The 12,500-nt window shown below is 39.0% G+C and overlaps 3 protein-coding genes and 1 long non-coding RNA gene across 4 annotated transcripts in view; 2 read left to right on the forward strand and 2 right to left on the reverse strand.

Annotated features, from left to right (window-relative positions):
• Window positions 1-311, reverse strand: part of ccl20a.3 (chemokine (C-C motif) ligand 20a, duplicate 3) — a 1,044-nt gene extending 733 nt beyond the window's left edge. Inside the window, exon 1 of the mRNA XM_076982077.1 lies at window positions 156-311. Within this exon, the coding sequence (XP_076838192.1) occupies window positions 156-231 (76 nt within the window). The 5' untranslated portion in view covers window positions 232-311. The remainder of the gene's footprint in view (window positions 1-155) is intronic.
• Window positions 312-4,720: 4,409 nt separating this feature from the next.
• On the forward strand, window positions 4,721-7,486 carry ccl20a.4 (chemokine (C-C motif) ligand 20a, duplicate 4). Its single transcript, XM_076981472.1, has 4 exons — window positions 4,721-4,852; window positions 6,266-6,374; window positions 7,000-7,076; window positions 7,291-7,486. Exons 1-4 carry the CDS (start codon window positions 4,780-4,782, stop codon window positions 7,389-7,391), a joined length of 360 nt encoding a protein of 119 aa, XP_076837587.1. The 5' UTR covers window positions 4,721-4,779; the 3' UTR covers window positions 7,392-7,486.
• On the reverse strand, window positions 4,847-12,066 carry LOC143482895 (uncharacterized). The gene is made up of 3 exons (XR_013122323.1): window positions 11,972-12,066; window positions 6,217-6,360; window positions 4,847-6,006 (listed from the first exon to the last, which is right to left on the reverse strand). It is a non-coding gene; the product is annotated as an uncharacterized LOC143482895 (long non-coding RNA).
• capn10 (calpain 10) overlaps window positions 8,004-12,500 on the forward strand; it is a 15,017-nt gene continuing 10,520 nt past the window's right edge. Inside the window, exons 1-4 of the mRNA XM_076981471.1 lie at window positions 8,004-8,238; window positions 8,800-8,937; window positions 9,672-9,803; window positions 11,930-12,126. Coding sequence (XP_076837586.1) covers window positions 8,806-8,937; window positions 9,672-9,803; window positions 11,930-12,126 — 461 coding nt within the window. The 5' untranslated portion in view covers window positions 8,004-8,238; window positions 8,800-8,805. The remainder of the gene's footprint in view (window positions 8,239-8,799; window positions 8,938-9,671; window positions 9,804-11,929; window positions 12,127-12,500) is intronic.

The following is a 12,500-nucleotide window of genomic DNA, read 5'->3' on the forward strand; positions in this document are numbered from 1 at the left end:
GGTTAGCACGCCAACGTCTGAGAGACACGGCTCTGCTTCCCCACGGGACGTGGTGTCCAGGTCCACGTGAGGGGCAGTTTGATGACAGACGTGAGCCGGTCTACGTCCACGCCGCTAGACAAATCTGCAGGAGTGAGGAGTAACGATCATCTCACCCAGACCAGCAGCTTCCTGGCAGAAGACCCCGAGCAGAAGGCTCAGCAGGAGTAGTGTGGTGGCAGTCTGGCCCATCGTCTCTGTGTCTCGCTTCGCTGGAGGTCTGTGTGAGGTCTGCGTCTGTGTGTGTGCTCCAGGGCATGTGAAGTGTTGCTGTGTGAGAGCGCCTTTATATCTATAAATATCCGGAAACTCCAAAGGGTTTTTTTTCCCTTCACGTGTGCACAGACAGACGGCATTAAGCTATGAGGAAGATGATGCAAAAACCAGGTTAAAGGATTACCGCACTGAGGGGGAGGTGGTGTTCTGGGGGAGGTGGTGTTCTGGGGTGACCGTAATATAATGTAATGTAAATTTATTTATATAGCACTTTTTTGAGCCCTTGCTCCAAAGTGCTTTACAACTCTAAACTATAAACAGAAAAAAAGAAGAACTAAAACATACAAGACAATCAATAAAAACATGAAAATTGTACATAAAATGCATAACATATTAAAACATCAAAGAAATTAAATAAGTAAGTAAATTAAGTAAAACTAAGCAAAACCCCCATACTCCAAAAGTTAATTGTGGACTGTTTCAAATAAAAAAATAAAAAAAAAAGGGTTTTCAACAGTTTTTTAAAAGATGTTTACAGGAAGACTATTCCAGAGTTTAGGTGCATACACAGCAAATGCACGGTCACCCTGTTGCTTGAGTTTTGTTCTCGGCACCATTGGAAGCCCTTTGTCAGTAGATCTCAGTGACCTTGAAGTGGAATGGGGAACTAATAACTCATAAATATACTCTGGCGTCTCACCATGTAAAGCCTTATACGTTAAAACAAGCACCTTAAAATCCACTCTCCACTTCACTGGCAACCAGTGAAGGGAGGCCAACACTGGAGTGATGTGTTCCCTACGTCTTGTTCTGGTTAAAAGCCGTGCAGCTGCGTTCTGCACCATCTGTAGCTTTGCCAAAGATCCTTGGCTAAGGCAGGTGTACAGGGCATTGCAATAGTCTATGTGCGAAGACACAAATGTATGTCTGATTCTCTCTAAGTCCTGAAATGATAAAATATGTTTGATTTTTGCAATGTTCCTAAGCTGAATTAAACATGACTGAATAAGCTTTTTGATGTGTTCAGTGAGTTGTAGCTGAGGGTCAAAGATAACTCCAAGATTTCTAGGAAGAGCATTTAGAACCAAGAGACACCTGCACCTCCTGTGTCCTGCAGTGTTTACCCTCCCTCACCCAGCAACACCTGCACCGCTAATATGACTTTAATAGTGTTGTTAAAGGGATGTTTGCTTCTCTGACCTCGTCTGAGCAGCTCTGACCACACTGTTCACTTCTGAGCAATTTTGAGAAATTATTCACAGTGCTGCACATGAAGTAAAAACATGAACACATGATGCAGGTTCATTTTTCACATACCAGTCATGATAGTCATCAAAGATGAAAACATGAAGAAATAAAGTAATAATCACGAACAGATAACATATATTGTGATGAAAAAAGGAAAATCTGAGAAAAGATGCATGTGGAGTAATTGTGCATTAATTATTCATTAATTATGTGTTAATTTTGCATTAATTATACACTAATTAGATATTAGTTTTTTTTGTAATTAAATGCACAACATCTTAAACCAACTGATAGTAGTCTTTACAACTTACTATTACTGTTCTAATTCCGATTATTATTAGAGTTATAGTTATAATTACTATGAGACTATTGTAACCAGAACCTTGTTTAACTGGGTTGAACACTAAAGAGAAAACATTGTTTCTGTATTTAATCAAACAGGGTATGTTAATATTCAGGGTATGTTAATACAGATACAGATGCACCCCAGAACGGTTCAGTGACACCCACTGTCACAGTGTTTTCAGTCACGTACCTCTGAAATCACAATACATGAATCAGAAGTTACCATGGAAACTGTTATTGGACTGAGTTTAGTAATTAGCCAGACAGGTACATTTCAAAGGAAATCCACCAGACTGCAGACAAACATGTGCTTGTAGTCCTTCATGTCCTTATCAGTATCTATAAATCTATGTTTAAATAGTTTCGGGGGAAAACATGGAACACAGTAGTACAGTATGACCAGCACCGCCAGTCCAGTCCCTCCCACTGAACCACATTAAAGACGTCCAGGAAATGTCTCTGAACTTAGGTAGAGTTACACAGCTACAGGTTAGAATTAGTTGGATTAAGTTATATTGAGTTCTTCAGGTTTGCTGGGGGAAGAACCGAAGGTGGAGAGGCTCCACGTTCCTCCACCCACAGCACCGTCACTCTCTCATGAGTGTGTGGCTGTGCTCCATCTAGATGGGTGTTTATTTTCTAGGTCATACAGTGGCATTATGCACCTCTGTTCAGTAAAAACACACATGGGGAAACTGGGTCTTCCACCCCACTAAACAGGTCATGGGAAAAATAGACGATAGTCTAATGTTTCTGTTACCTCAGCAAAGCTTCCTCTCCGACACCACGGAACTTCCTCTGCATTCAAGTCCATTTTAGAATAGAATAGAATAGAATAAAATAGAATAGAATAGAATAGAATAGCCTTATCCACATACTTTTCCACATATATAAAAACATAAACAACAGATATAAAACAACACAGAGAATCAAGTATATATATATAATAGATGAAATAAATATAATATATTAAATAAAGTAATATAAATATTTAATATTACTGATATTCTCAATCAATATTATTGTATGGTTATTTTCTTCCAACGTGTTAAATAATTCATCCAATCAGTTAACTGAGATGTTTTGATGTGGTAGCTGATGACATAGCATAGATATTTTAAAATGATAAACAATGATAAACAATCACATGATTCAGAAATGAAACCACATTTTAGTGATTAGAGTACATGAAAGAACTCATTCTTTACAGCCTGATATTTATGAATTTATGATACTCTCTGGGATTGCATATTGATTTGCATATGAACCTGGAAACTTTAATTATAGAGAAACACAAATATATTCACACACACACAGATGTAAGCTTGCACAGTGCAAATTCTTGTTTTACACACACGAACACACACACACACACACACACACACACACACACACACACACATTTATATGCATAAAGGAGTCAATGTGCACTTCACTGACATTTTGACAATCTCTCTCTTTACATCTAATTCAATTCAGTCTATCTAATTCAAAATAATGCATGTCTCAAGCACAAGAGAATAACACAGTACTCTTCATTAACACATTACTCTTCAATAACAGTAGTCTTTAATAACAGTACTCTTCAATAACACAGTACTTGTCAATAACATAGTAGTCTTCAATAACAAAGTACTCTTCGATAATACAGTAGTCTTCAATAACGCAGTACTCTTCAATAACACAGTATTCTTCAATAACACAGTGCTCTTCAATAACACAGTGCTCTTCAATAACACAGCAGTCTTCAATAACACAGTACAGTTTAATAACAGTAGTCTTTAATAACACAATAGTCTTCAATAACACATTACTCTTCAATAACACAGTAGTCTTTAATAACACAGCAGTCTTCAATAACACAGTACAGTTTAATAACACAGTAGTCTTTAATAACACAGCAGTCTTCAATAACACAGTAGTCTTTAATAACAGTACTCTTCAATAACACAGTAGCCTTTAATAACACAGTAGTCTTTAATAACACAGCAGTCTTTAATAACTCTTAAAATGCTTGTGGTGGTTTAAGTGACAATCAAACTGTGTTCTATTCTTTGTTGTTGTATATACAGTTTAATATACAGATGTATAGATGTACTGTATATATGTTGTGTATATAGTTTATGTATATATGTTGTATATGCGTTGTTATATATATATATATATATATATATATATATATATATATATATATATATATATATATATATATATATATATAGTTTATATATACAGTATTTGTTGTTTTTTATTTGTTAATGTATCACATGTATTTCATTAGTTTTTTGCATATTGGACTATTAAACGATTTTGTTCTATATAATATATAAATAGAATTTATTATATATAATATTATATATAATTATTATATAATATATATATTTTCCTTAAGTTTTTAAGTTATTCTTGAAGATTAGTCAGACTAGATGTTATGTACTTCAGTGGTATAAAAATCAATAATATCAATAATTCAATATTTTTATTTCTGTATAGAAGTAATTAGCATGATTATGTGAGAAAATCAAACCTTAACCAAACCTTGCACCAAACATTCTTGTAATCATGATATGAAAAAAAAGTTTCATTTCTGATTGTGATGGCACTCTAGGAACAGAACGTTCATTTGGGTTGATCTACATTTGACCCAAATACAGTTTCCTGTTCAGCTCAGAAATCCCCCCTTTTGGTTAACATTCTTCATCAAATGGTTCCAAAATTTCCAGAACTTTATGTATAAAAGCAACGTGCCCAAAGAGCAAAACATGGCAACCCATCTGACGGACTGAGCGGCTACATCTCTGGGCTGATAAACAAGCTCCTTTTGTCCATCATCATCATCATCATCATCATCATCATCATCATCATCATCGGCATCTTCGTCATTTCACTTCACTGTTCTCTGCGTTGCTGATTGGCTCGGGACGGTACATCATGACCAGGCTGTGTCTCGTTGTGTCTGCACTCCTGGTGCTGCTGTGTGTCTGGGTGTCTCTAGGAGAAACCAGTAAGTAGACCATGACTTTAGATTTTAGTCACCACTGTAGCGAAATCCACTAGCAGTGTGTTTCCTGCAGGCTTGAAAAAGCTGTTTCATGCTAACACTCTGTCACAGTTCTCGGGTGTAAGTTAATCCAGAGGATCACAGTTCCATCCTGTGTGTGAGGTAACTCAGAGGATCACAGTTCCGTCCTGTGTGTGAGGTAACTCAGAGGATCACAGTTCCGTCCTGTGTGTGAGGTAACTCAGAGGATCTCAGTTCCGTCCTGTGTGTGAGGTAACTCAGAGGATCACAGTTCCGTCCTGTGTGTGAGGTAACTCAGAGGATCTCAGTTCCGTCCTGTGTGTGAGGTAACTCAGAGGATCTCAGTTCCGTCCTGTGTGTGAGGTAACTCAGAGGATCTCAGTTCCGTCCTGTGTGTGAGGTAACTCAGAGGATCTCAGTTCCGTCCTGTGTGTGAGGTAACTCAGAGGATCTCAGTTCCGTCCTGTGTGTGAGGTAACTCAGAGGATCACAGTTCCGTCCTGTGTGTGAGGTAACTCAGAGGATCTCCGTTCCGTCCTGTGTGTGAGGTAACTCAGAGGATCACAGTTCCATCCTGTGTGTGAGGTAACTCAGAGGATCTCACCCAGTCACATTCTGCTACAGTGATATAACAATCACAGGCCGGTGGCACCGTGGCGAGCCCAGGCGTCGAAACAACATCCGTGTTGAGATCCAAGAACTTCAAACAGATGACAAGGAACTCTTGTTTTGCAGTGGTAATAGTAACAGCAGCAATTATAGTAACACCAGTAGTAATAGTAACAGCAGTAATTATACTAACACCAGTAGTAATAGTTTACCAGGACATTTTGGTTCTTTATAGGTGGTAGATGTAACCACCACATCAAGATATTCCACGTTGTGTAAAAACTGATTACCTTTAATAACCACTTAAGGCATTAAGGTTTCTGAAATCGTCTCTAGACGTAGATCATAGCCTACAGGATTAGTAAGCTGGATTAGAAATTTGTTCAGCCTTCGGTGTTCCGTAGTTAGCACCAGGAGTCAGGTGTCAGGAAAGAGTTATAAAGTTTAATCCATAATCCATGTAAGAATAATAAAACATGTATGATTGGTGTTCTCCTTATCAGGAGAGGAGGTACAGTAGACTGGATCTAGGGGTAGTGGAAAACAGGGAGGCAGAGAGAGAGAGAGACAGAGAGAGAGAGAGAGACACAGAGAGAGAGAGAGACAGACAGACAGACAGACAGGGGGAGAAGGAGAGAAGTTCTAACTTCACACAGAGCACAAAAAGTCCAAGTGTTCTGACTGAGGGTCACAGACAGCAGGAGTGCTGAGAGACGCTCCGGCCTCCGTCCACACACCTCGTACTGCGGGCTGATCGTGTCTCATGTGCCGTGCTTGTCTGTGCAGGTCTGCTGGGATGCTGCACTAACTTCTCCCCACACCCTCTGCACGTCAGCCGAGTAAGAGACTTCAAGGTGCAGGACGTCACCACGACCTGCAGGCTGCACGCCGTCATGTAAGTAAACAACAAACAATCAACATGGTAAACAAACACAGCAGTCCAGTTTTGATTATTCAGCGTTTCCACACTCGGTTTTACAAAGAACCGAGTTACTATAGCAACACCCATTATCTGACACGCGTGCTGTTTGGTTTTGAATAAAATCTTCACAGTCATCACCTCACATTTCACATTACAGCACATACACGTTAAGTTAGAACTGATAAACTCTTTAAAGCAAAAAAAAAAAATTATGAATTAATTAAAATAGCACTGTGGCACTAAAATGTGGCACAGTAGCCAGGAACAAAAGTAATTCCAGTTTACCAATTGCACTAATTTATTTGATTAAATTTAAATGTAATTTATTTGTATTAGATAATAATTTAATTGTGTTTAAATAACATCTACATTATGAATTATATTTAAATTATAGGTATGTTATTCATATATTATATGCATTTTTAATACATATTAATTATATTTGTATTATAAATGATTACATTTAGTTACAATAAGATTGGAAAAGCTATGTAAACTCTGCCAAGATTACAGTTTAATATGTTAACTAGTTATGGAAACATGATATATATGTTTGTGATGAGAAACCAGATATATTTATCGCTGTCTCTATCTAAAGATTTTTCACAGTGAGAGACAGAAAGATCTGTGCTGATCCTGACGCACCCTGGGTTAAACACACCATCAGTTACCTGTGTAAGTACAGATATGAGCTTATTCTCCACTTCTCTGTTCATTTAGAAACTACTGTACATAATGATAATAGTAATGCAGCCTACACACAGGCTGAATAAACACCAGTAACCAGGATCATTCTGAGTTTATGTGGCAATGAGACACTAGCTGACTAATAACTGACATGCTGTGTATTTGGACAGATATTTTCTAACAATTAGCATTTTTCAATTAGTGGCAAGAAGACGTTCCTCACTGAAGAATCCTCACCACCTGAAAACGAAGCCCTCTGAAGATCTATCACCACCGAACAACTGGTCTCTCAGACCTCTCTGAGATGTCGCTGAGACTAAAATACTACCCCCTCTGACATCTGGTTGATTGTATTGATCAAGAGTGTTTATGCAATAAAGGAATGTATTCACAGGTGATGTGCTGAGATTGAATTGCGCAATCACAAGGCGTTGCGATTATTCTGCGGTTACTGTGCGCTATGTGCGCCATGTGCGCTATATATGTGTGCGATACACCTATCGTCCTCTAGATGGCAGGACGGGAAACGGTCGACGTCATCGTGTTGCCAGATGCTGTAAAATCCCCATTTGGCTGGTGGTCCATATTATATACCTTTTGGTTTTGTGTGAAACGTGGTTACGGTCCACAAGAATCTTGGAAAGTAAGAATAAAACACCCGTGAAAATATTTGACTTTTAAATATTTTAAGTGATTTTTCCTAAAAATTTTAAATACATTCTGGAGTGTATAATATTAAGACATGTAATATTATTTGATACTATTTAACATTATTTTTTAAACAATTATTATAGTAAAGTTATTTAAATATGTAAATATTATTGAGGTTTTACGACAGTAAGGTCGGAGTGGTTTGGTCGATATCTGTCATCTCTGTTACAGGTTTGAATGACAGAGGTGTGTGTGACCGGAAGTGTACGTCTTTCCGGAAGTGTGCCTCTTTTTGGTAAAGAGATATTTGTGCATCAGACAGTTTATTGTTTTTAGTACGCGTCCGACGGACTGAGGGGCGACTGGTTGATCAGACCTATTTTGTCCGATCATGAATTACTGCCCTGCTTTGTTGGCACAAGTTCATCATGTCACTCAGGGAATCAGCAGTATTTCATCTGCCGGTTAGCCGGTTAGCCGTGCAGCTAGCTGTATAGAGGTAGGTTCGGTTATTTTAATCATAAATAAGATTAGTCCGGTATGCAGCGAGCTACGTGTCGTTCACCGCTATGAATGAGATCATTCTGCATCCTTTACATGTTGACATCACTGGCGTTTGTCGAACAACCGTTTCCATAAGCAATAGTTGGTTATGGCAATTTATGCTGTATTAGTCGGAGATGTAACAACTACGTCCAGGTAACTTCATTAAACCCCAATAAACTCAAACTCCATTAAACCCCACTAAACTCAATTAAACCCCAATAAACCCTAATAAACTCCATTAAACTTCACTAAACTCCATTAAACCCCACTAAACTCCAACCTCAGTATATTGACATAATGCAGCATTACAACGACCAAATAATGGAAGTTGCGGTGTGTACAAACTACCAATCAGAAACCACTATGAGCCACGAACCAATCACCTTACGGCGATTGAGCACGCAGACGGCGTGAGACTGCCTCGTGCCTTGATTGAGACCATGCGCACGTGAGACCATGCGCGAGACCACGCACGAGACGACGTAACGTTTCAACGACTCCCATATCGGCACAGGTTGTCATGGAGACGGCAGCTCGGGACGCCGCGCTGTTTGAGGACGCGGACTTCGCTGCCGATGACTCCTCCCTCTTCTCAGACTATGCCACGCCCCTTTCTCAGCTCGTTTCTGGGATCACGTGGCTCCGCCCACAGGTATGACGCACACACGTACAACATAGCTCGGAGTCTTAACATTCATTATGTTGCACACATCTTATAGGGAGTGTTAGTATGTGTACATAATATAAACCAGACGCCAAACGGTGTTTTAGATGTTTGTTTAGGAAAACAAAAACAAGTTATCAACTGAAGTTATGTATCTGTAGTCATTTATAACTGTAGTTATGTATCTGTAGTCATTTATAACTGTAGTTATGTATCTGTAGTCATTTATAACTGTAGTTATGTATCTGTAGCCATTTATAACTGTAGTTATGTATCTGTAGCCATTTATAACTGTAATTATGTATCTGTTGTCGTTTATAACTGTAGTTATGTATCTGTTGTCGTTTATAACTGTAGTTATGAATCTGTAGTCGTTTATAACTGTAGTTATATATCTGTAGTCATTTATAACTGTAGTTATGTATCTATAGTCATTTATAGCTATAGTTATCTGTAGACATTTCTCCACCAAGAATAAAATATCCAGCTCATGATATGGAGTTCTGGTTATAACTTTTATTCTAAAATCATTCTTAGTTCTTCTCTGTCATCTTCTGTACTGATAGAACCATGCAAACATGTTGAGCCCTTGTCTGTGGATCTGGTTTGGTGTTTCAGAACATTTATACTGGAGTTATACTCCAACATATATATATATATATGTTGGAGTCTTTAATGATTCTCACTGACTGGAGCGTTTCTGTTCATCTGTGTCCTCTCAGCACATCTGTCGAGACCCTTGCCTCTTCCCAGAAAGCCGTCCCGAGGCCTACCCGAAGCAAGGCATTCTGGGAGACTGCTGGTTGCTGTGTGCCTGTAACATGCTGTTGAAAAGCCAGGCCCTGCTCGAGCAGGTGAGCCCATTGCGTCACAACAGTATGATGTTGTGGAGACGCTGCTCAACCTCCACTGACCTCCAGGAACACCGTCCCAGCGACAGTGAACAATGCATTGCTGTCGTTTCACTAGATGGAAGATTAGAGATTAAAAACCAGAAGTAAACCCCCTTTTGAAGTAGAAATATTCCATATTCCGAAACCATCTGGTCTTTCCAGTACTGGAGGTCTTTCCGGGCCTGGAGAGTTTTGTTGATCTGTTATATTGATACTGAGGTGGGGGTGGTGTTTGTACTTTCCGTGGGGGGGGGGGGTTTGCTAAACAAATGTAAATGAGTTTTATCAATTCCAAAACAGGCAGTAGCAGAGATAAAGCACATAAACATGTCCTCTCCTCTCTCTAGACACGCTCCCTCCATCTCTCCCCTCCACTCTCTAGATGAGACTCCTCAATATGACATAAACTATAAACCACACGTACCCTTATCTGTACATTTAAACCTCTAAAATGGAACAGCAGTAAACCCAATACTGAGGGTATAACATGTACTATACCCAATACTGAGGGTATAACATGTACTATACCCATTAATGAGGGTATAACATGTACTATACCCAATACTGAGGCTATAACATGTACTATACCCATTAATGAGGGTATAACATGTACTATACCCATTAATGAGTGTATAACATGTACTATACCCAATACTGAGGCTATAACATGTACTATACCCATTAATGAGGGTATAACATGTACTATACCCAATACTGAGGGTATAACGTGTACTATACCCATTAATGAGTGTATAACATGTACTATACCCAATACTGAGGGTATAACATGTACTATACCCATTAATGTGGGTATAACATGTACTATACCCATTATTGAGGGTATAACATTTACTATACCCATTAATGAGGGTATGCCATGCAGTATTTCCAATACCAGAGTAATGCCTTGCAGTATTATCAGCAGTGTTGGGAACGTTACTTTAAAAAAGTAATTAGTTATAGTTACTCATTACTTGTTCAAAAAAGTAACTGAGTTAGTAACTGAATTACTCTATAATAAAAGTAACTAGTTACCAGGGAAAGTAACTATTTGCATTACAGTAAAAAAAAAGTTATATGCCAATGAATAAAGATTTTTTTTAAAAAGCAGTTTTCACAGTCAGTTGAAATGAGTAGATCATAAAGGTGTTTAACTTTTGATATTTATTGCACATCCACAGACCAGTGCAGGATAAAATCCTTTAAAATCCCAAATCTTTGTAAAAAAAAAAGCAAAAGTAAAGTTACACTATATAAAGTGCATTTACATCTGTCAAATAAAATTAAATTCTCTCAATCTGAGACAACTGGTTTGTTCACAACAGAAGTACACTTAACAATAAAACCTCTATTTTTAATTAAATAAATCAAATACCCAGTCTGGTAGACATTCAGGAACTTCAAGTATTTTCTTAAGTAATGTTTATATCGCCACCTTGAAAATGCTAACTTTTCTTCGGCTTGCTCCTGACTCGCCATTTCTGCCTCTTCTCCGTTTGTGTCGTGTGCCGAAGTACGCGTGTAACAACACTGGCTCTGATTGGCTACCATAACGCTGCCTTAGCCAATCGCTTACTGACTTGTTAAGTTAAACAGGTGTTACACCGCGAACTGTGACCTATCGAGATCTGTTAGCCTGGCAGGGGTCCGCTCGCATTACTGTTAATATATCAATATATAGTAACGCACCGCTTTTAATGACCAGTAACGTAAACGGCGTTGTAACGACAGGAAAAGTAATTAATTATATTATCCCGTTACTGACAAAATGACGCCGTTACCTAATGCCGTTATTTTTAACGACGTTATTCGCAACACTGATTATCAGTACTGAGGCTAATACAAAGATGAACATTAAGGGTATTTAGCTCTGGGACTAAAATAAAGACAGTGTCCATGAAACAGGACAGTTGCTATACAATAAAGTATAACTTGTTTTGTAAGTTGATTCAGGTGCATCACAGCTCCCCCTTGAGGCCAGAGTGGGTAATAATGAGATTGCTATTACTGCATTCAGTCCCAGGACTAACAGCTTTTCATATTCTGCTTTCTGTGACTCTTTGGTGTGTGTGTGTGTGTGTGTTCAGGTGATGCCACCCAGGCAGTGTGTATGGGGAGAGCGGGGTTACCGTGGTGAGTTCCGGTTCCGGTTCTGGCACTGTGGGGTCTGGCGGGAGGTTCTGGTGGACGACCGGCTGCCCTGTACCAACAACACGCTCTGCTTTTCACGCTGTCACAGCACCTCGGCATTCTGGGTAGCACTGCTGGAGAAAGCATATGCCAAGTGAGTTCCCAGAGTGCCGAGTTCTGGGTTTAGTACACACATCACCATGTTCTGGGTTTAGTACACATCACCATGTTCTGGGTTTAGTACATATCACCATGTTCTGGGTTTAGTACACACATCACCATGTTCTGGGTTTAGTGCACATCACCGTGTTCTGGGTTTAGTACACATCTCACCATGTTCTGGGTTTAGTCCACACATCACCATGTTCTGGGTTTAGTCCACACATCACCATGTTCTGGGTTTAGTACACATCACCATGTTCTGGGTTTAGTACACATCACCATGTTCTGGGTTTAATACACATCTCACCATGTTCTGGGTTTAGTACACATCACCATGTTCTGGGTTTAGTACACATCACCATGTTC

The sequence above is a fragment of the Brachyhypopomus gauderio genome, chromosome 19, assembly GCF_052324685.1.
Source record: "Brachyhypopomus gauderio isolate BG-103 chromosome 19, BGAUD_0.2, whole genome shotgun sequence".
NCBI classification, from domain to species: Eukaryota; Metazoa; Chordata; class Actinopteri; order Gymnotiformes; family Hypopomidae; genus Brachyhypopomus; species Brachyhypopomus gauderio.

What these genes read in the sequence shown, in the direction of transcription:
- ccl20a.4 (XM_076981472.1), top strand. Translation starts at nt 4,780, where the DNA reads ATGACCAGGCTGTGTCTCGTTGTGTCTGCACTCCTGGTGCTGCTGTGT. An exon ending in TGCAGGCTGCACGCCGTCAT is followed by an intron (nt 6,375 to 6,999) that starts GTAAGTAAACAA and finishes CTCTATCTAAAG; the next exon opens with ATTTTTCACAGTGAGAGACA. An exon ending in ACACACCATCAGTTACCTGT is followed by an intron (nt 7,077 to 7,290) that starts GTAAGTACAGAT and finishes TTTTTCAATTAG; the next exon opens with TGGCAAGAAGACGTTCCTCA.